The following is a 24676-nucleotide window of genomic DNA, read 5'->3' on the forward strand; positions in this document are numbered from 1 at the left end:
AATAATAGTTTATTTAAAGAAAATTTTAAATTGAAGAAAATTAAATGAAAAGTGTGTGTAGAGAGACCTTAAACCCATGTAAATAGTTAAATGTAAATAAAATAGACACTCCACAAAGTGAATTAAATACCAGAAGAAATATGTAAATTGAAAACATAAAATAGACGCTCTGCAGTGTAATGAAATATTAACTTAATTAAGAAAAGTGTGAAGTGAGAAAAGATGTTAAGGAACAATAAACTCATATGAACTATATGATAGTGATGAGAAAGTCATATTTACCCCATTGTCCCCAATACATAAACAATAGTACTTCCTTCTCCTATCTTTAATGTTATTAATTGTTATAATTTTGTTGTTATATTGTTCATGATTCAATAATTGTGTTGATTAAGTATTTGTATTTCAATAACCATGTTCTACCCATCGTTCTTCATTAATAGTTAAGTCTTCTTTTATTAAATGTTCACATTTCAAACCAAAATTTATTTCACTGTGTATCGAAACCTCATATTACATGTAATATTCAGTTTCTGCGGGGATATTGCAACAGTTCATAAAATTTTGTATAATTAAATAATATATAAATAGCCTATTACCAGTCAATTAAGCCTAAAAGCCTATTTAAAATATACTATGTTTAAAATCTATTTCAAACACAAGCTAAAGTAAAAATAAATATATATATCCAAACCAAATCTCAAAAAGTAATTTACCCAAATTAAATTTCATATACTATAAATTGGCCTAAGTGACTAAAAAGTAACAGTGAACATCAAGATCTAGAAGACCTGAATATATTGTTGCTGAAAAACATGTGTTAAGTAACAACTGGATTTCCTTCTTCTATCATGAACTAGCCTGATGAAAGTGTAAAAACTAGTTTGTATGATTTTTATATTATAATATTTTCTAGTAAAAAGTGAAAAGCTAAACCAATAGTCTAATTATTTCAAATAGTTTAAACAAGAAGAAATGTGGAAACTTGGAAGAAATTTGGTAATCTCCATCTTATTATTACAGACAATTCTATTTAAGTGTTGGACAATTTGAGAACATTAGCCTAATTCTGAGGTGGATCGAGTAGCCTCCTAGCTGTTAAAATCTATATTCTTGATTCAAGTAAAGACTTTTGTTTTAGAACAATCTTATCCAAATTCTATATAAAATTATTTAGTAAAAAAAGAAATCAAAGGCTAACTTTATTATCATAAAAAAAAGTTTCAAATTAAAATAGGCTATTAGCAAGGAAATTGGTAATAAAAGAGAGTTACAAGCACGAACCTAAAAAACCCTGAGGTTGCACGAGATTGTTTTAAAGTTCGAGGCGAAGTTGAGATCTTGAAAAGATCAAGATCTGCAAGACCATTTTGGTCCGTGGTACGAACATTATTTTTCAGCACACTACAGTATATACTATTACCAATATAATAATGGACACTAATAGTGTCTCAAGTTATGTAAATAAATAATTTGAGGAATCAGCAAAAATAATAATAAATAATATTGCTAGGTAGTGGTGACAATAAAACAATTCCATTGCAATGATATGGATTCATGTATTAATGTTTTTAAGAAAGTAAGCGGGCTGGTGATTTTCGGTCCTAGGGATGTAAAAACCTGCTCGGTCACCAAATGACAATTCCAGCTGGCATAGATAGCAATATGTAGCTTTCGGTTTCCAATAAACGTTTGTAAAATCGACTAAAAACATCGTAGTGTGGTGAAAAAGCTATATTAGTAACAAGGAGAGTACAGTGGCCTTGTACAGATAGTAACAGAATGCAATAGACAGTTCTGATAAGGTTTTATCACAAAGAGACAGTTACAAATAATCATAGAAACTAACACCAACAGCTAGAACTACTGTATATGGTGGGAAAAAATAGATAATTCAAAAGAAGGATTAAATGAATCACCATAGTTATTATTCAAAAACTAGTGTGTATTAGTTTATTCATTGGTAGGATCGTCAGATAGAATGGAATTGTAAAGATAATACCATCAACTAACAATTAAACATTGTAATTATGAAAAATAGTGTATAAAGAATTTGGACTTCATAGGCCTAATCATTTCTAGACAACATACTTTATGATGATTGATATAAAAAAGTGTATGAATAGGTAGCTCAGTTTTTGTATTGATTTTTAATATTATTGTATACGTTATCCTAGTTTTTAGGATCTTTGATCTCTAAAAGACGTATATTTTTTTTAATCTTGTATTTTCTTAATAATAAAAAAAAAACTAAAATGCTGCATTATAACTGAAACAAAATCTATGCTTTAAAGTGTGGACAATTGCCGTGGCTTTGGCAACAAAATTGCAACGAGCTCAAAATTACTGTATAAGATTTTTGTATGATCTTCGACGAGATGATCACGTCACACCGTACTATGTAAATTCTTCTCTTTTAAAACTGTCTGACGTTAGAGAAATACGCATTATTAATATAACTCATTCGGCCATCAATCTCAAAATTCCAAATTATCTTGCGATCAATTTTAGATTTTTAAATGAAAGAGGCGCAAGAAATACCCGCTCTGGCTCATCAACTCTCCAAATTCCTCACCATAAGACAACAGTTTATAATAGATCATTTACAGTAACAGCATGTCGCCTTTGGAACTCACTACCATTCACTATCAGGAGCATAGAATCCCGTTCCCAACTGACGGCGGCGCTGAAGGCGTACTATCTCGATCGGATGACCGTGGCTTGGTGGGATGGCGTGCGTTAGGCCTAGGTATGGCAAAGAGTGAATGTGTGTGTGTATGCGTATATTAGGGACAAAGATTTATAACTTTAGTTTTTACTTATTATTTTATTTATAGTTTTAAAAGTTTTATAAAAATACATTGTTTAGTATATATTTAGTACATAAGAGGTTAACTGTAAGAAAGGACCATGTGGTCCTAATGTTCGCCTCAATAAAAAAGTATTTTCATTTCATTTCATTTCATTTCAATTACTTTGATACTGGACTATTTCGTTCTCTTATAGTTATTAGTAACAATTAGTAATAACAGTTAATAGTTAATAACAATTAGTATGACAGTCAATGGTATGACAAATAAAATAGTACCCGGAATTTGGTGCAAGCTGGAAGAGAATTTATTCGTAAAGTCAAATGTTTCGGCGACAATCTTCAAAGCTTGTGTTGCACCAGAAGTAAAGACTACATCGTAGTGCTCGGTCGTTGTATTGAAACGTTGCAGAATCCTGTGAATAATTATAAATGACAATCATTAGAATATTTGGCTCCCTCCGATGCTTCTTGAATAATTATTATAAGCTAGATTATAATTGAAAAGCAGATTTTTCATAGAAATAGAATATTTATAATTTTATTCTAAATTTAGATTTGCAAAATGAAGAAAATGTCAAACTCAAAACTTAGTTGAATATCTATTTTTGACAAGAAGATACCAAGGGAAGAAGGAGAATATCAAAAATATTTTTTAAATAGTAACTGGTTTGTATGCTTTGAGAGAAGCTCTATATTGTCTGTAAACTGACCTGGGAGAGAAAGTGTAATGTCCAAAGATATAACAATTTTAATTATAGACATAATGGGTAAAAAGGAGTCAGTCCGTCGTACTGGGACTGTAAATTATTTCTTTTGGGAGTGTTTGAAAACACTTAATCGCTGTTTTCTCAAATTCACATTTTTGTTACATTCCCCCTTTTTGCTCTGGTGGCTTCTAATTTCAATTATCCCGACATATGATTTTTTTATAATTCAGCCATGTATTTTACTACTTACTTTTATAGTATATTTCATTACTATGACGTAAAGTGACTTTTTTCAATAAGCTAAAACCATCTAAAACCTAACACAATAAATAATTTTAATCCATGCGATTGCTTATAATCAAAATTTACAACTGTTTACAACAGCTGACTTTTACTCCCTAGGTTCCCTGAAAGTTTATTTGGACACTCACTCACTAGGCCTAGGCTACAAGAAATGTAATTCTTTGGTAAATGAACATACAAATAATGTAATGCTGTAATCACATACAAAGCTTTCCATTTCTAGTACACAGTGAAACCTCATAAGAAACAAGGTCCTAAATAAAAACTCACCCTTGATAACAATCAATAGTGTCATTTTCAAATCCTCTAAAAGTTATTTTTATTTTACCAATAATTACATGTTTTTACGGACCTTTTGATTAGAAGTCTTATTTTAAAATCCATATGAGAGTCTTGTTATCGAGCTTTTACTGTAGCCTATTTCATTTTATACCCATCCTTAATTTATTCTTGGCTTTAGCTTTTTTTCTAGATTTTAGCCTATTTTAGACTGTTTTACACATTACTTCAGACTAGTCCTAGAGGGTCCCCAGTATTATCACATATAAAACCTATTGGTGATTGGAAATATTTGAATTCGGGACCTTTGGGGCCAAAACCTCTTGTTATACTTAGACCAGCTCGCTCTTCACTGGATCACTTAAGCATATTGGACTTTTGGATTGTAAAAACACAGACTTACCGTGTGTCCTAAAAGTCCCCTCCCCCTACTGAATTTTGAACGGGTGCAAATATTTGATATAACTTCAGGGAAAGTGTCAATGACCAAAGGATGAGTCTTTTTTAATGTAATATTATTCAACCCCCCACCCCCAAAACTCCATTTTGGGGGTATGTCAAAAATTTTAAATAGCAACCCCTACTGAGTGATGCGCCAACTAGAGGTATTTAAGTTCGTCCTATCCAACATAGCGGCCAATCGAATTGTGAATTTTATCAGACAAACTTCGGGCCTTTTAACAATACAAACTGTTTAGTGTTGGTAAAATTCTAATAGTCTTACCTTGCTTCTGCAGCTCAGATTAATTGCTTCAAATGGCCACCACTGACTTCTTGGCAGAAATTCAGTCTGGACTAAAAAGCAGCTTGCACATTTGGTAACATTCCAGGTATAATAAGCTGGCAGGCCTTTTCGATTCTTATTATTCTTAAGTTATCAAGGTTTTGTGGTTTCGTCACATAAACTTTACTTTTCAAAAACCCCCAAAAGAAAAAAATCTGGTAGTGCCAGATCTGGTGAAAGAGGTGGCCACTCTCGTATTGCACTACGTCGACCAATCCATTGTCCTGGAAACTGCTGGTCAAGGAATGTTCGAACATTAACATTTGTAGAAAATGCCTGCCTTTTATTTTGTTATTTGTAATAGTCATACTATACAGATGATATGATTGTTTATTTGTTATCAGCTGTCTGTTTTGTCAGTCCAAATCTGTTCCATGTCTTCTAAACATTGATGAGAAACACATTTTCTTCTTTTAGCGAATTTCCCATATAGGGAATAAGCTATTACCGTAGGTCTCATGGTAAGACCTAGACCCGGGACCGATTTACTTTTTCGTTTTGAGGTCTCCAGAGGCCAAAAACACCATCCGTTCAAATTCATATATATATATATATTTATATATATATATATATATATATTTATATATGTGTCCGTTAGCGCGATAACTCGAGCAAAATTGATCCGATTTTGATGAAATTTGGTACAAACGTGTAAACCTACATTTATTCGAACGAGTTCACGAACCAGCATAATCGGACCATGGGATCAGGGGTTTATGGGGAGTTTTATGGGGTAAAAATGGGTTTTTCTCATTTTTGACCCTAAAAACTTTAAATTTCTAAATTTCTCTCTAGACCATTTTGAAGAGCTTAAAAAAACAAATAATTTAGTATATTGAAGTTTTTTTGAATGTTCATTGACTACGGAGAAAATTAAAGAAATTGTAAATTTAAAATTCCCATGTTATTCTTATGGAGAATAAATAAACTGTTCTAGTTTGCTTGTTTATGGATATATTTCAATCAAATTTGGCAATTTGGCTTATTTCATACTAAGCTATCAATATTTCAATTGAAAAAACACACCTCAACATCTTTCCCGTAGCAGCAAACCTAACTGCTCACTAAAATTAATGTTATTTAAATAGTAAATAAATCTGAAAATTTATAGGGAATATTTTAGTAGAAATCAAGCCGGGTGAATGGAAATTCGCTTAGTATGCAGGTTTGCTGCGACGGGGGTATTATATTTTAAATTTGTTTATCATCGTAGTTTTAACTTAGATCTTCCTTAAACACCCACACTTGGAGAATAATTCAAGAGGTTATGGTCGCCAACATCGTTTTATGTATATAACAGTGATGGGAAATCTAGTCTACTACAGAAATTCCTGCAGAGACGTTTAATTTTTGTAGGCGTTGGGTATGGGCCTCAACCATCCAGTGAGGGCTATTGTCACTCCATCAATAATGACAGTTATACCGATTCACTGTTCCGTGTAGAGAAAACTACATTTCATCCGTATAACCATAGAAAAATAGAATAAATATAGACTGTCAAAGGAAGGTTCCGGCGCCCACCGCTAGGGTTTGCCATGTGGTTGTGGCGCACACCGCTGCAGGCGGGGAGCGCAGGAGCCGTATGCAACCAGCAGACGCTGCAGCGGTGTGCGCCATAACTACACAGTAAACCTAGCGGTGGATGCCAAAACTTCTGCTTAACCGCAGTACAGCTGACGGTCTATATTTATTCTATTTGTCTATGGTATAACATACTTGAGATATATGTAATTAATAGTCCTGTTTTTTCTCTATCTGTTGTATCATCTCCTCGCAAAACTGAAGTTTTGGTCAGGATCATCGTCATTAATTTCTTGATGAAGTTGGATTTTGTATGGGAGAAACCTATGTTTTTTTAATACCCTATATACACTATTTTTGGAAATGTCAACATCGATGCTAACCAGTTGCCTTGCCCTATCCACTGGCCTATCTGGATACGCAGCGTTAAATAAACGAACAGTCTTGTACAAATTTCTCCAAGCTTCACTTTAAAGAATCATCTCTACTTTTTCTTCATTTGACCGAACTATTATTAAGTAATCACAACGTAATTGATTGTAAATTAACTAATTAAAATAACTAACAAATAATTAGAGTAAATCTTACTTCTTACTAATATTATAAATGTGAAAGTTTGTGTGTTTGTTTGAAGTTCAATCACACATTAACTAATAGACGGATTGGGCTGAAATTTGGTATGATGATAGCTCATATTCCCGATTAACATATAGGCATATTCTTATCTCAATAATCCTTTCGGGCTCTGCCCCAGTGGCTCTGTAGTTCCCCATGTTAACCTTATGCGTATTCATATTTAAAGGGAATTAAAGAATTTAGTCAGCTGTTTCAACTAAAAAAGTTGGTTTTATGATATGCAAAAGTATTAAAAAGTTATAAGATTTACCAACAGGGTGCAGCACTATTATTTATTTGCATTTATGAAAACAGCTAATTTGAACTAAGCAGCAACAAAAAACTGTGATAGACAATGAGAACTGTCAAAGTAGGATTGTTTACAGTTATCTTTATGTTTTTAATTGCATGAATAATTTCTGATTTTTTGCGAATTTTTAATAATTTATTTTTCTCTATTGTTTAGGTGAAGTGATAGAACATTATGGCTATGGTAGATGTGTAATACTATAGTATACCGTAAATTTAAAGAAGCAAGTTTTATCAAACTGTGTCCTCCCCCATTGCAAATGCTAAGTTAGAGTATAACTGCAATAATCATTTTACACTTATATGCCAACCCCGTACGAAGGACGGGTACTCTGCTAGTTAGCTAATAAAGTAACTAGCCTTTCACCAGAGATAAAATGTTTACGATCTTCCATGATGTTTAACCCTTTAACTCTTACATTGAATCTTGTTTATCTTGCTTAAAAAGTGAATGCACAAACGTTTTGACATGCTTTGTTTAGCATTACGAAATAACACTTTCTTCAACAGAGTAATATTTTTCAATTAACCTTACTAACATAAAATTTACAATTGGATTGGCCGCTAAGTTGGATAGGATGAACTAAGAGACCTCTAGTTTGCGTGATTCTTCTTATTTTCCAAATACCTTTAAAATCTTGTATCACTGGGTAGGGGTTGCTATTTAAAATTTTTGACTTACCCCCCAAAACCCCATTTTACAGGTGGGGGTTGATTGTTTTACATTCTAGCCTAAAAGACTTGTCCTCTGGTCATTGACACTTTCCCATAGAAGTTAATCCAATTATTTTCACCCATTAAAATTTTAATAGGGGGAGATGGGACTTTTGGGACACACGGAATAGTAAAGTTAACAGTTTTCTAGTAAATTTAAACCAATAACCAATAAATACTTTTACCAACCCGTCACCAAAAGACAACAAATCGTACAATACCTGTATCTCACCTGGTCCACTATGTCTGAACACAGTTTGCTCGGCAGACTGTTGGAGTGGGGGTTTGTGTACAAATGATCTTTCATATCCTGCATCATCCCTTCTAGTTGGCTGGTTGCGTACAACGCTGCACCCGTCTGGTCCATATAACAGGAATCTTAAAAAGAAACATTCATGATCTGTCTGAGAAATAGGCTACAGCATACTGCCTATAATTTTGAGAACAAAAAGACCATTTGTGGATGACGTGCACCGGGGCAAGATCCGCCCAAATTCAATCAATAGGCCTATTAGCAAATATATACAGTAATTAAAGTCTGGTTTCAAAATTCTTCGTTCAACGATCTTAGTTTTGGAAAAATAGTATAGCCTACTTACTCCGTTAGGTCCGTTAGATCCATTCCAATTTTGGAAAGGGGTTATTGACGTAAAAATTAAATTTGAATAAAAGTTACTTACAAAAATTATTATTTAGGCAATCACAATCAGTGAGAAAAACAGAGTTTGAAATCAACACTAGATCTAGGCCTACTCACTGAAAGAAACAAACAAGAGACTTATTATGATTTTGAAAATCGTCGAAGCCGTTTTCGAGATCTTTGTGCAAGTATCTACCTATATATCTAATTCCGTAAGCCCAAAATTTTACAATGAAATTTGTGAGTGAACAGGAGGCTGTGTAGAAAGCTGGGAAAGGTCTCTCTTCTACGGAAGAAATAATTCACATTTAAATAGGTAGCATGGGAATCTAATTTTATGTTTTAGCGAATTTCCCTATAGGGAAGTAGTTATTACCGTAGGTCTCATGGTAAGACCTAAGCCCGGGACCGATTTACTTTTTCATTTTGATGTCCCCAGAGGCCAAAAACACCATTCGTTAAAATTTTTATATATCTATATATATAGATATATATATGTGTCCATCCGCACGATAACTTGAGTAATTTTTGTCCAATTTTGATAAAATTTGGTTTGAAGGTGTAAGGCAGGATAAACTTGAATGAGTTCGCGAACCAGCATGATCGGACTATGGGAACGGGGGTTCATGGGGGGTTTTATGGGGTAAAAATAGGTTTTTCCCATTTTTGACCCTAAAAACACAAAATTTCACAATTTCTTTTTAAACCATTTTTTAGAGCTTAAAAAAACAAATAATTTAGTATATTGAAGCGTTATTATGGGCCTAATTGTTACGGAGAAAATTCAAAAAAATTGTAATTTTAAAATTTCCATGTTATTCTTATGGAGAATAAGTCAACTGTTGTAGTTTGCTTGTTTATGAACATAATTTGATCAAATTTGGAAAATACATTAATTTCTTACTAAACCATAGTACCTTTTAATATTTTACATTTAAAAAAACTTTTTTACCCTCCCTGTTGCAGCAAACCTAAGTACTCATTAAACTAATTCTGTTTAAATAGGGAATAAATGTGATATTTTTAAGGAGACAATTTAGTTTAAATCTAATCAGGCAGATGGAAATTCGCTAAGTCTGCAGGTTTGCTGCGGCGGGGGTATTTTTATTTAGGGTTAACACAGCTGTGATTATATCAATTGAAAAAAACAAAACCACACCTGAATGTGCATTATTTTGTTATTGTAAAATTGTTAGGCCTAGTGGATTAGTAGCCTAAACAACACAAAGTGAAAATTAGATAAAATATTTTGAACAAACAAATTGACACTTTTAAACTTAATACTTTACAATGGATTGTTCTTTTGCAATAATAATGTATAATGTCGGAAGACCACCATGCAGAGGTAGGCCGCCACGCAGAGGTTGTTCCTCGAAATGAGAACAACAGACGTCTGATTTGGCACAATATTAACGGAAGAAGAACAAATGAGCATCGGATGAACATTAAATTATTCATGTGTATAGATTACCACTTTTAAATGAGATTGCATTACACCAGGGTTGCCACCTTAGGTCAGGGAAAAATCTGTACATTGCCTCCTCCCTTCCGGATTAACATAGGCTTAAATACGGGCATAAGGAACCAAAATCGGGACTGTCCGGGCAGAATCGGGACGGGTGGCAACCCTGCATTGCACAGCGTAGGACCAATGAACGATGGGTGCATTCATTGTAGTGCATTGCGTAATTTTATTTGGTGAAATTGTGGCGCAAGGCCGAACCTTCACAAAAGTTGGCATTTATTTGAAAAACCCAGTGTTTACCCATGGTCAACTTTTTATTACTCTTAGTCGGGTAAAGTGGCCAGATGATGTTAAAATAGTAGGTACTACAACCAAATAAAGGCCAATGAATCGACCAAAATGGATACCGTACTATACTGTACAACAAATGTTGTTTTCAGAGAGATTTTGTTATAGAATTAGCATTTTACAATTTGGATGATGACATGATCTCTATGTATTTTTCTAAGTGAATTTGTCTAGGCCTATATTTAAAGAAATCCATATAGATTTAAATAATAGTCATGAAGATTATTTGCCTATTGGAAGATGTTCCTTAGTTGTAAACTTATTATGATTAAAACGTTTATATTATAAACACCCCACATGTCCTTTGGAATTTTTATTTTAAACAGAGCAGACATCAAAATGCATTATGCAGGTTTGTAATAACTCCTATTATAAATATTGTACAAGCAAACATTGATCATATTAGAGTAGGCTTTTTAATTTGCAATAGGTATATAAAGAGTCACTGGACACAGTTGTTGTACTTTGGAAAATGCAAATAAAACATTACTAAAAACATAATATAGCTTCTAACAAGACATCAACATTTTTTGTAAGTGATAAGAGCCCCTTTGGAGCCCCCTTGGGCCGGGGGCCCTCCTCGATCGCGGACCTGGAGTCCAGGTATGTTAGGCCTATAGGTCGACCACTTAGAAAAGAACTTGCACGCTAATGCTCAGGTTCTTTTCTAAGCAGACGACCTATAGTTGCAGAATGAGCTTTGATTAGTGCAAGTAAGTTTTCTCCGATTGTGAAATCTGAAGCTCGATTCTATGGATTTCATTTTGGTAACGTGTAAGTTAAGTTTAAAAGGCACTGATATCAACTGAAAGTTTCTCATTCAGGGTAGATTTTACAAAGTTTGCTTTACTATTCAGCAATACCAGCTATTGTTTAAACTGTAATTCAGTCCTTCTTTTTGACATTGAAATTGTTTTTAAAACAAATTTAAATAATAGGCTTAGGATTATAAACAAAAGTTATAGGTTAAACAAGGAATTATAAACAAAAAACGCCCTCTACATACAAAGTGAAACTAACCTTAAAAGTTATTCTCTTTAGCCATAGCATCCTCTAACACAAAGCTGCGGCATTGGTGTGTGGCAACATCACAATGTCATGCCTGTTGCCATGGTAACAACAGAAATAAGTTAACAAAAGTGTTTAAAGATAAACATTTCCTATTAAGTTACTGTCCATTATAAATTAGTACAACAGCTGTATTGGCTTGACGAGACAGCGGTGTTGCGACTTTTGTCTAGCCGCAGCCTTGTATTAGAGGAGGCTATGCTTTAGCTGATCCATAAGAATAGCCTAATAAAATTATGAGGGAATTTTAAATTTTAAAATAGTCTGTATAAAGTGACTAACTTACCTTTCAGATGATTATATTCACAGTCATAAAACTCACAATCAAAAAGATCATTTATGATACTTTCCATGTTTTCCCCTGACATGACCTAAAATTTCAAGCTGATTTGATGATTTCAGAAAAGCTTATTGTTATGTAACATGCATGAGCTTCCCAGTGAACTGCAGAACAATCTAGGCCTAAATAGAATATCAACAAGGAAAGATAAACTAAGTTATAGTTCCTATTTAACTGAAGCTAGGAAGACACTGAAGCAAATTTAATACCAGTCAAGTTTAAAGTTAGCCTAGCTACTGCTACTGTACTGTAATCTCAAATCTCACTGTAATTTTGTTTACACTACCTAACTTAAGTTATTTATTTTTTCTCTAATTTGGAATGTGAATGTGACAGAAGCAGACGTATTCGGTTCGGGGTTTCCTTTCCCACTTTATATTGTTGATACGCAAGTTGAACGAAAAGTCATGAAACTGTACTCAGCTTGGTTCAAATATTATCATTGATTAAATAGCATGTGATGTTAGTCCCTATCTGCCTTTCAATAAATTCTGCAAAATAACAAATTAAAGTAAAAGAGCATGAGAAAAGGCAGAAGGGATGCTAATTTAATTAGGCAAGTAGTTATGCTCCTTTCATATCATTCAACATTTCACTTGCATTCGTTATTAATTTTTGTTAATTAACTTTCAATTTTTCAATATTGTATTTGTATTAATAAGATAAGATAAGATCTTTATTTCCATTAGATATTCTTTTGAATACATTGGATATCTCAGGTTACAATATATAATCTATACAATAATAAATTGAACAAAGGGCTCACACATCTTACACAAAATCATTGCAAGTCAATTTTTTGTAAAATATTCATCAATTGAGTAGAATGCACTTAAGAACCTGATTACAGCAGTTTTAATAAATTTAATAATGTACATGTCCCTAATAGCAAGGGGTAGCTTATTAAATAACCTTATGGCTAGTACAGATGGCTTTTTCATTGATTTACTTAATCTAACATAAGGCAATTGTAAGTCATGTCTTATTCTAGTGTTGTAAGAGTGCACGCACAGCCACCTCTAATGGTGCACGTCATTATTATGCACCAAATCTGGTTGATCTTTAATGAATAGCAAGTTTTGCAGAATAAAGAGTTAAAATTTTTAGAATTTTCTAAAATTTTTAAATGAACAAACCATGGTTTACATAGTGAGTTTTATAATGAACTCCTGCAATGATTCGAACGGCACGATTTTGTAGGATAAAAACATCTTTTGATGCTGAGGCACTGCCCCAGACAATCAAACCATAAGTAATCTTAGCATGAAATAAACCAAAGTAAGCTGTTCTAACTACATTTTGCGAGACGACACCACAGAGTCTTCTTAGAGCAAAAATATATCAGCATATCAACTCTGAAAAATTGTGTAACCGTAAATAAATAAATAAATACTCTCATAGAGGATGCCACAGAGGACCGTTCTTGGGCCCGTCCTTTTCTTAATGTTTATCAATGATCTGCCTCCTGTAGTGTCAAATTCAAAGTTGCATCTATTTGCTGATGATACTTGTTATGTAATATGATTCCTTTTGTACTGTCAAATATTTATTCAGCTGTTTTATTTAAGACTGTTTTGTTTATGTATGTAATGTTTACAGTTTTGTGCAATTCTCTCATGTAAAATGTAGCTGACTATTAAGTTGAATAAAACCATATAAATTTGGTTTCTAAACATTTCTTTTCATAACAATTTATTCAACTTAATCTTTTAACTATATTATTACAAGTTCTTCTATACAAGTTGTATTCTATCTTTTCTATTCAAGTTTATTCCAAGAAATCTAAATGGATAAATTCTTCAAGCCGGAGCGCCTATCTTTAGACCCTAATGATCCCCATTCTGATCGTCAGTGGAAACATTGGAAAACCACTTTCAAGAATTTTGTGGAAGAAATATGTGCTGCAGAAGATGATCTACTAAAACTTCTAACTAATTTTGTGGACTACAACATACATGAAATAATCTCAGAGGCTGATTCTTATACTGAAGCTATATCTATTCTTGACAAACTCTTTATAAAGCCTACTAATGAGGTATATTCACGTCATCAACTGGCCACTAGAAGACAGGAACCTGGAGAAAATATTGATCAGTATCTTCGAAAACTAAAAGAACTTAGTAAAGCATGCAACTTTAAATCTGTCACTGCTAATGAAAATCGCAACGAGTACATAAGAGACGCTTTCATTCGAGGACTAATATCACAGTCCATTCGACAAAGACTTCTTGAAAATCTAACTTTGACTCTTGAAGAAGCTTATAATCAAGCCATTACCTTGGAATCAGCTGAAAATCAGGCGGTTTCATATATTTCAAGCCCTTGTAACTCTATATCTCAGTCAACTCCTAAAGATGTTGATGTTACTGATACAAATGTTTCTCAGGCAGCTTCTGATTCGTCTTCACACCAATTATCCTCGATAAGAAGAGAAAAATGTTTCTTTTGTGGACGGTCACGACACTCTCGAGCCAACTGTCCTGCCAAAGACTCAGTTTGTAACATTTGTGACAAGAAAGGCCATTGGGCAACAGTTTGCAATTCTCGCAACCAAAGTAGGACATTTAAGGGTAAAACAACTCAAAGTGATAAGACAAAAATAAACTCAATGTCTTCTTCTCTTGTTGCTGCCTCACAAAAATGTCTTTCAAAAGCTACAGTGTCACTGATGTTAAACGGCAAACCAGTAGATGCACTCATTGATACTGGGAGTTCCGACAGTTTTATATCTGAAGCTACTGTGAAAAGATTCAATATTTTTAAATACCCAACAAAGCATGAAATATCGATGGCATCAACAAGTCATGTTTCATCAACTCTTGGCCACTGTACTGTTGACATGGTGTGCGATGGCCACGAATACCCACTGACAAAGCTGCTCATCTTAACTGATTTATGTGCCGATGTTGTAATTGGACATGACATCCTTCGGCAACATTCTGCTGTGGAGCTGAATTTCGGTGGTAAACGCCCACCCTTCAATGTTTGCAATCTACTTAGGGCTAAAGTATCACCACCACCACTGTTTGATAATCTAACTAATGACGTCAAGCCTGTAGCCATCAAGTCCCGCCGCTACTCTGAAGATGATAGTAAGTTCATAAAAAGTGAAGTAAGTAGGCTTATATCAGAAGGAATAATTGAACCGAGTAAATCACCTTGGAGAGCACAAGTGATTGTGGTCAACAATGGGCACAAGAGACGTCTCTGTATTGACTACTCTCAAACCATCAACAAATTCACACAGCTTGATGCCTACCCTCTACCTCACATTGAATCATTTGTCTCTAAGCTTGCTCAATACAAAGTGTTCAGTACAATCGATCTGAAGGAGGCATATCACCAAATACCTATTCGGAATGAAGATAAACCATTCACTGCATTTGAAGCTAATGGGAGACTTTACCAATACACTCGAATTCCTTTCGGCGTAACTAATGGTGTGGCGTGTTTTCAAAGAACTATTGATCAGATTATAGAAAATGAAAATCTACTAGACACGTTTGCTTATCTGGACGATGTAACTATTTGTGGTCGTAGCCAAGCAGAACACGATCAAAACCTACAGAGATTCATGGAAGCAACTAAAAAGTATAATCTTACCCTGAACAAAGAAAAATCTAAGTTTTCGTTGACCAGCATTCCAGTTCTGGGGTACATTGTAGAAAACATGTCCATGCGTCCTGATCCTGACCGCCTGCAATCACTCTTGAATTTCCCCGTTCCAACTGATAATGCAAGCCTTAAAAGAGCTCTTGGCATGTTGTCCTATTACGCAAAGTGGATTCCTAAATTCTCTGAAAAGGTTCATTGCCTTACTACAGTCAAATCATTCCCAGTAGGCAGTAAAGAAATATTGGCCTTTAAGACATTAAAAGAAGAAATAGCGAACTCCAGTATGTCTGCAGTTGAAGAGAATATTCCATTTACTGTAGAAACAGATGCATCTGAATCAGCTATAGCGGCTACCCTTTCACAAGCTGGAAGGCCAATATGTTTCTTTTCAAGAACCCTAACTAAGAGTGAACAACATCTACCTGCTGTGGAAAAAGAGGCCCTCGCAATATTCGATTCAATACAGAAATGGAGGCATTTCCTGATTGGAAGACGGTTTAAATTAATTACAGACCAGAAATCTGTGTCATATATGTTCAATCAGAAACACGCGGGAAAGGTTAAGAACAACAAGATTTTAAAGTGGCGATTGGAACTAGCACCTTTCTCTTATGACATAGTGTACCGTTCTGGCAAGGAAAACGTAGTAGCAGATGCATTTTCACGAGTTTCATCTTCCATCTCTTGTAGAGATTTCGAAAAACTCCGTAGAATTCATTGTGACATTGGGCATCCTGGAATAGTACGGATGGTTCATTTCTTAAAAAGTAAAAATCTCCCTTACTCTATCGAAGACGTCAGGCGAATGACCGCTTCATGCTCTGTTTGTGCGGAAGTGAAACCTCGGTTCTACCAAAAAACCCCATCAACACTCATCCATGCAATGGCTCCTTTCGAGAGACTTAACATTGATTTTAAAGGGCCAATACCATCTGTGACAAGGAATAAATACATACTCACGGTTGTTGATGAGTTTTCAAGATATCCGTTTGCCATTCCTTGCTCGGACACATCAGCATCTTCTGTTATCAAAGCACTTACATCAATCTTCACCATCTTTGGTATGCCTGCTTTTGTCCACTCCGACCAAGGTTCTGCTTTCATGTCAAAAGAACTGAGTGATTTCTTACACTCTAAAGGAATCGCCACTAGCCGATCTTCACCTTATAACCCTCGAGGTAATTCTCAAGCTGAGCGATATAATGGAACGATTTGGAAGACTGTATCTCTTGTTCTAAGAAACAAGGGACTGAAGACAGAACAGTGGGAGTATGTTTTGCCAGAAGCTTTGCATTGTATACGCTCGTTACTATGTACAGCTACGAATGAGACCCCACATGAACGACTTTTCAAACACCAGAGACGATCATTTTATGGCACCTCTCAACCTCAATGGCTCATGAATCCAGGACCAGTATTAGTGAGAAGGCATGTAAGAAATAACAAATATGAACCTTTAGTGGAACAAGCTCAGCTGATAGAGGCTAATCCAGACTATGCTCGCATCAAGTATAGAGATGGTAGAGAGGCTCTGGTATCGGTGCGACATCTCGCTGTTCCTCCTGAAGCTATCCAACAAGAGGATGAGCCAGTGACTTCGGAAAATCCCAGTCAAGAACTAGATCCTGCTCTTCAAGACCTGAGACGTGAATCAAATCTGCTTCAACCTGAAATTGGGAACTCTATTCAATCTGAAATCGAAACATCCCCTCTGCATGAGACCGTGACCCCTACTTCTGTGAGGGATAACGAAGAAACAAACCTGCGTCGTTCCACTAGAGTCCGAAGACCTCCCACCTATCTAAGGGATTACATTTAAAAAAAAAAGATGGGGTGAATGTTATGTAATATGATTCCTTTTGTACTGTCAAATATTTATTCAGCTGTTTTATTTAAGACTGTTTTGTTTATGTATGTAATGTTTACAGTTTTGTGCAATTCTCTCATGTAAAATGTAGCTGACTATTAAGTTGAATAAAACCATATAAATTTGGTTTCTAAACATTTCTTTTCATAACAACTTCCCTCGTTGTCTCCAGTCCAAATCAAGCACAGCTAGAATCCAAAAATTTATTGAGTGTAATTTTGTTTTCCATAATGGCTATCCGAGATCTCTCTACATTTTAATCCTCAGAAAACATCACTTTTAGACTTTCGTATACGACAGAATTCATCTAACACATATTCGAATCTTTAAATTTACCAAACGACAACATCAACATTGTTTCTTCTTCTAGTGTAACATATTTAGGAGTAGCCATTGACAGCAATCTGAAGTTTTCCAGTCACATTGACAAAATTCACAATAGACTTAGTACTAGTGCTTTCCTTCTTCGTAGGCTCTCCTGTTATCAAGAAAGACGCGTCCTTCTGACAGCTTATTACGGTCTTTGTTTACCCCTTTCTTACATATTGTGTGCCAGTTTGGGGTGACGACAAACTTCAAACTAAGAGAATATTCAAACTGCAAAAAAGAGCCATCAGATTAATCTTCAAGTCTTGTAGAAGAGAGTGCTATTTTTCGTAGAAATAATATGCTGACCTTCCCATCAATTTTCATTTTTGAATCTTTGACCATCTTAAAAAATATTTCAGAATGTTTCATATTAGAGAGTCATCTCACCACAGCTTCGCAATCTTAGAAGGAACTTTGACCTACCTATTCCACTATCTCGTACCACTTTTCATAAAAACCAATCATTCTCCATGTGTATCTGTCTTTATGATTCTCTTCCTAATGCAATCAAGGGCGACCATGATAAAAAAAATTAAGCATGGCATAAGAGAATATTTAGTTGATAAGGAATGTTAAAGGGTTTCTTCGTTTTTAAATTGTATTAGTTTGTACTGTTACCTTTTGAAGTTTGTATCTTTATTTTAATGGATCTTATTTTACTTGTTTAGTTTTAGTGACTTTTGCCCTGTACATTTATGTATACTAGATGTCGTCCAGTGGTCGAAAACTCGACCAAAACATGTAACATACACTTATTGAATATTGAATACTGAGGTAGACCAAGGCCCCACTAGGAAAAACTTTTTCTAGTGGGGCCTTGGGTAGACTCCCCATCTATATGGACCAGCTGTCACAATTTTTTTTAAACATGTAGTTGTGTGAGCCCAGGTGTGAGCCATTCACCGAAAGCGTGTCTTCAATTTTATTTTCTACCTTATTTTTTTGCTGATAAAGTTGATGGGTCATATTAGTTGCTATATCTCATTCAAACAGTTTGACTTGGTAAAAACCATCGTGTATTCGACAGAAGTGTATTTAGATCAGCGCAGTCTGTTAACCTGCTAGGAGGTCATCATCAGGTGTACAAGGATGATATTACTTCATATGAAGGACGTCAGTAACAGTTTTTTTACATTTACACAAACACACGACAAATAAACACATAGAGCGCACACATATACGGCCGATAAAATATGACATCGAACTCGACAAGCGGACCCGTGAACCCGTGTCGAGTTCGATGTCATATTTTATCGGCCGTATATGTGTGCGCTCTATGTGTTTATTCGTCGTGTGTTTGTGTAAATGTAAAAAAAACTGTTACTGACGTCCTTCATATGAAGTAATATCATCCTTGTACACACGATGACCTCCTAGCAGGTTGAAACTAGTTGTGAAGACAACAATCGGATTGCAAGAATAAGGTATTTAAACCACTATCATAGTTATTATTCGCAATCCGGAGGCTACTCACACCACAATCTTGTGCTTATCTTCGAGCCAATTTTAATTTATAATGTGATTCTGCACATCTACAGGTAAATATCTTTCTAACAGTATGCGAAGGTTTTCCCTACGACACACACGAGCTGAGAAAAAAGGTTTTAAAGAAACATGCTTGCCTATTAATATATATATACTAGCTGTAACCCGCGGGCTTTGCCCCGTTTAACTTCTTAATTTTCAAGATTATCTCGTTCGCATGGCTCAATCACGTCCTGGTTGAAGTTTGTTCGCTACGCTCACTCACCTTTAGGTTGGAGCTCGTTCGCTACGCTCACTCACCTTTGGGTTGGAGCTCGTTCGCTGCGCTCACTTGCCTTCAGGTTAGCTCGTTCGCTACGCTAACTCGCCTCCAGGTTGAAGTTCGTTCGCTACGCTCACTCACCTTTTGGTTGCAAATTAGCTGTTGTCATAATGTAAAAGAAATAATAGTGCTGCACCCTGTTGGTAATCCTTGTAACTTTAATGCTATTGAACATCACAGAACAGAACCAAATTGTTTAATTGAAACAGCTGTTAAGATTCAATAATTCCATTTCTCATAAGGTTAACATGGGAAACTCCAGAGCCACTGGGGCGGAGCCCGAAAGGATTTTTGAAATAAGAATATGCCTATATGTTAATCGGGAATGTGAGCTATCATCATACCAAATTTCAGCCCAATCCGACCAGTATTTTTCGCGTTCACTTGTCACAAACATACATCCATACATCCATACATCTATACATCCAAACTTTCTCATTTATAATATTAGTAGGATAGATATAGATTATTATCATGGCAATAAAACATTCTGATTCTATTTCTGAATATTGACCCCGCTTAAAATTTACAGATATAGATTTTCAATTCATATTGTTTTGGTTTTTAATTCTGGGTATGTTTAATTTACAATATTTTGTTTAAATAAATTTATGTTCATAGATTTAAATTAATAAAGTGAGAATTTATGAGCTGATGCACGGCTACCTTTAACTCTAGGTCGCGGCCTGCTAAAATTGGCAACGTCGCAAATAGGGTTGTTTAGTGTCAGACTTCCCATAAGATAACTTGGCAGACAAGGAACTTCAAAAAAGGTGGCCATGCTTCAGCTCATTAATTCGCACTTTTTTTTACAAAATATTGAAAATAAAACATACAGGATTGAAACTAAAATAATATGAATTGAAAATCTATATCTGTACTGAGTCAATATTATTCACAGTCCAGTATCCAAGCTTTCGTTAATACGCAAATACCATTAGCTGCTTCGCTGCTTCCAAACAAAACAGCTGTTACAACCCTACTTGCGTCGTTGCCACTTCGAAGGCCGCGGCTTGGAGTTAATGGCTTGGTTAAAGCACGGCCACCTTTAACTCTGGTTAAAGCACAGCCACCTTTAACTCCAGGCCACGGCATAGAATTGGCAACGTTGCAAGTAGTGTTGTCTGGTGCCAGACGTCCCGTAAAATAACATGGAAGACAAGTGTGACACCTCATTAGTTCAGGTATTATTCATTTAAATTTAAATTTATGGCCAAACATTTATTACAAGATTAAAAATTAAAAAATAATTGAAAACCGAAACAATATTTAAATTGAAAATCTATTATTGTACATTTCAAGTGGAGTCAATATTTTCATGGCCCAGAGTAACCAAGCTTTCATATCATAAACAAATACATAAATGCACATTACAGTTGGGGACTTTAAATTGTTATGGCTTGGCAGATAAATGGAGGAGGATTTTTTGGAGAGGATTTTTGCTTTAGCTGGGGATAAAATGAGGATTTTTCATACAGTAGTATTCATATTCAGTGGAAATTTATTTATCCACACAATGTGACTATGGTATTGATAGTCAAAGCTGTGGCATAGATATAGGTATGAATTGGGGTTCTACTGCTTGGTACTGTAGTTAAAATAGATTTTTTAGAATTTGGTGATTGGATAGATGAAAATTGGGGACTTTCTATAGATTTTTATGACTTGGCGGATTTTTGCTTTAGCTGGGGATAAAATGAGGATTTTTCTTAGTCAGAGAGGGAATATTCATAGGTCTAGGGTGGCAACACTGTTTGTCAGAGTCAGAGACTGTGTGATTGTTCTGTAGTGTTGTGATTTGAATTTTGAATTTGATTTTTTGTTCATTAACACATAAGTTACACAAGTATATTTTATATGCAGAATAATCTTTGCACTTTTTCGGGAAAACGTTAATCCAATTTGCTCGTTCTTACTGTATAAATAAGGATTTATTTAGATTCAAACGCACAAGATTCGTGCTATCATGTTGTAATCTCTACCTCGGCCCATCCTTTAACTTACTTTTATCTTATGTCTGATGTATAGTGGACCTTAGTGATGTGACGAGTCGAGTACTTTCCCAACTCGAGTCAATTCGACTCGATACCACAACTACTCGAGTCGGTACTCGAGTACTGGACTCGATTCTTGCCTGTATACTGTATAGCACCGAAGCTGCTCGTAGCTGCCGTGCGAATACTGGAAATGGAACTTGTTTGACTCGGACTCGAGTCCCTTTACTCGAGTCGGACAGACTTGGCTCGGACTCGTTTTATACTCTGTGTAGATTTAAGATGAGAGCGATTCATCTCACATTGAGTTGATAATTAATTATGGATTTTATTCGTTATTATAAAACTTAGATTAATAACAGTCTAATAGTGTCTTGACCCGAGTAAGCAAATTACTCGAGCGCTATGTACTCGTAGCGGATAGTTTTGAAACTATATCTTAAACATTTTAGCAGTGTATTAATACGAATTGTCAGTGTCAAGCACACAAGCGCTGTCGACTCGTAGTGGCAAAATCTGGAACAACATCCGAGTCTCGACTCGAGTAGACGAGTGAGTATTAAATGCACCCAACCCAAGCGCTATGGACTCGTAGCGGCGGATCTAGCAAGCTTTAGTTCACGAGTAATAGTACTCGAGTATCGCCGATTTGGTATCGAGTCGACTCGATACTTCATTGGACTCGATACTTAACGAGTCAAGTACTCGACTCGTCACATCACTATTCTGGTCTGTACTCTGTAGTTCAGAATGTTCAAATTTAAAATCTTTTGGATTGGATGGATTGGTCAAAACTTAAAAACTGCATTCATTTGATAAGCTAGCCTACTGAACTGACCTAGGATAGCATTAGGCCTATTTCAAAATGGAGTTTAATGAAGGAAACAATTACAAACATAAATTGATAAATGTGTTTTATAAGTTGTTAAACGAAAATTTCACCATATTGGATGACACTGTATTAGAACAATTATATGAACACATTTCTCATTCTCAAAAATCGCATGAAACTGGTAAGAATAGCTACTAAGTTAGCCTAGGGCTATTAAGTTATTTATAGGAGACCTCTAATGTGGTTAACCATTGGGAAAAAAGGATAGGGGCCTAATTAACTTAGTTGGGTGGAATGATAGTTTAGCCTAGTTTAGCTAGCTGGTGAAAATGAGTCCAGGCTAATGTGCCAAGATTAATGGAAACTTTCTCCAAAATAGGCTAAGCCTATGGGTTAGTTCCTGGAAATAGGGACCTTTAGGGCCTTTAGTCAATAGGCCTACCAACTAACTTGAACACTGTTTGCTGTGGTGTATGCCTACTGACTGTCATGTCACACAATTTTTTGGAGTATTGCTATTGGTTTGTGGTGATGTCATCCACTGCCTTAAAGCTGAGATGAGAAGAAACAAAACTTAGCCTAAGTTATATCAGTAACCGAATGCAAGTATCATCATCAATCCCAACTGCAAAATTCTAGATTATTTAGCCTAAACTATAGTCGTCGACTAGTCAACGCTGGCCAGAAACCATTGGCTTGTAAGCAATTTGTCCCTATTCAGGCACCTCCTCGCCACCTAATCCTATTGCCGTTTCGCTGGGCGCGTGGATACACTGCATCGACAGTGCAGTATGCCAATTTGAAATTTGTTATTTTATTAATAAGTAGGTATCGTGAAAACAAATGTCATATTCAGATGCGTCTTGAAATTCTGATAAAATTGATATAGCCTAAAACTGATATAAATTGGCCAATATTTAACTTAATTATACTAAGTTGCAGCTTATAAGTAAAAAAAAAATGTAAGGTAGGCTAGCATAGGCTAAGTTATAAGATAACTTATATATAGGCGTACATAGGAATAACTTGTGTCCAATAATAGCACCCAATATCTCTTGAGCAAAAATAATCCGATTTCAAACAAATAAGTTATGTAGGCCTAAACCTACGTTTATTCGAACGAGTTCGAAACCTATCTTACCATGGGAATGGGGTTTTCTCATTTTTTACCCTCAAAACAAAAAATTTCCCAAATTTTCTCTAGACCATTTTGAAGAGCTTAAAAAACAAATAATTTAGTAGGCTATATTGAAGTGTTTGTGTATGGTTATTGGTTACAGAGAAAATTGTAAATTAAAAAATCCCATGTTAGGTATTCTTAATGGAAAATAATTAACTTAAACTGTTGTAGTTTGCTTGTTTATGGATAGGCCTATATTTGGATCAAACTTGGCAAATCTATTAATTTTATACTAGCTATTAATATTTAATTAAAAAAAACACACTTTATTACCCTCCTTGTAGGTAGCAAACCTAGGTACACGTTAAACCTGAGAAATGTTATTTGAATAGATTTAATAGAAAATCAAATCAGGCAAATGGAAATTCGCTTAGTCTGCAGGTTTGCTGTGGCGGGGGTAATTTTATATATACGGTACTTTGTGTTTTTTTTGTTAGAACAATCAAAAAGCAAAATAAGTTTAAGTAGGCCTAACAATGCTGATGATATATACATAGGCCCCTAAACCAACAATACAGTGGTTGAATATAATTATTCAAAGATTAAACTCAATCCCTTACAAAAACTAATAGGCTACTAAACAACTACAACAGTTTCATAAACTATTATAAACTCTAAACAATAATTGGCCAGAAGTTTTGAATAATACAAATGTTATACTGAGTAAACAAAACAAAAATTTAAGACAAACGACAAACGGCATTTTAATAAACAAATAAAGGCATATTAATAAGCAAATAAATAAAGTCAAAGAATGTTAAACAAGTGTCAATAGCTTTTCAACAAAATAATAATTTTCAAGCACTACTAAACCACTTTAGATGTATGGTAAAGACAATTTGGAATTTCCTGTATGGGATTAAAAACCTAGTAGCCAATCCATATATAAATCCCAAAGTACCCATGAACGTTTGAGAAAACTAAAAGTCACACCCCCCTAAACCATACCTAAAACCTAGCCATACCTACTAGGCATACTACTATACCTACTACTATACTACTAGGCCTATATACTAGGGTGGAGCCTAGGCATACTTAAAATGTTCATCATGACGAGAAACCTTGCGAAAAACTATCCATTATTTCATAAATTGCCCTTTAAGGTAC

At 34.9% G+C, this 24676-nt stretch overlaps 3 protein-coding genes across 5 annotated transcripts in view; 2 read left to right on the forward strand and 1 right to left on the reverse strand.

Moving 5' to 3' along the window:
• LOC128988978 (molybdenum cofactor sulfurase 2) overlaps nucleotides 1-12222 on the reverse strand; it is a 38267-nt gene extending 26045 nt beyond the window's left edge. Inside the window, exons 1-3 of one of the 2 annotated variants that reach the window (XM_054410800.1) lie at nucleotides 11852-12222; nucleotides 8266-8422; nucleotides 3089-3225 (exon numbers count right to left, since the gene is read on the reverse strand). In XM_054410800.1, coding sequence (XP_054266775.1) covers nucleotides 3089-3225; nucleotides 8266-8422; nucleotides 11852-11933 — 376 coding nt within the window. In that variant the 5' untranslated portion in view covers nucleotides 11934-12222. Of the gene's footprint in view, nucleotides 1-3088; nucleotides 3226-8265; nucleotides 8423-11851 lie in introns of those variants that run through there. The other variant, XM_054410801.1, reaches the window with a different exon arrangement.
• A 1469-nt stretch (nucleotides 12223-13691) lies between these two features.
• On the forward strand, nucleotides 13692-17339 carry LOC128989150 (uncharacterized). Its single transcript, XM_054411018.1, has one exon. It carries the CDS (start codon nucleotides 13692-13694, stop codon nucleotides 17337-17339), a length of 3648 nt encoding a protein of 1215 aa, XP_054266993.1.
• Nucleotides 17340-22289: 4950 nt separating this feature from the next.
• The window catches only part of LOC128991135 (uncharacterized), a 37138-nt gene continuing 34751 nt past the window's right edge, over nucleotides 22290-24676 (forward strand). For both annotated transcript variants that reach the window (XM_054413895.1, XM_054413896.1), the window contains exon 1: nucleotides 22290-22570. In XM_054413895.1, coding sequence (XP_054269870.1) covers nucleotides 22423-22570 — 148 coding nt within the window. In that variant the 5' untranslated portion in view covers nucleotides 22290-22422. The remainder of the gene's footprint in view (nucleotides 22571-24676) is intronic.

The sequence above is a fragment of the Macrosteles quadrilineatus genome, unplaced genomic scaffold (assembly GCF_028750875.1).
Source record: "Macrosteles quadrilineatus isolate MER2022 unplaced genomic scaffold, UCM_ALF_1.0 Scaffold_3__2_contigs__length_128488019, whole genome shotgun sequence".
Classification (NCBI taxonomy): domain Eukaryota; kingdom Metazoa; phylum Arthropoda; class Insecta; order Hemiptera; family Cicadellidae; genus Macrosteles; species Macrosteles quadrilineatus.

Coding starts and splice junctions, on each gene's coding strand:
- LOC128989150 (XM_054411018.1), top strand. CDS start 13,692: ATGGATAAATTCTTCAAGCCGGAGCGCCTATCTTTAGACCCTAATGAT.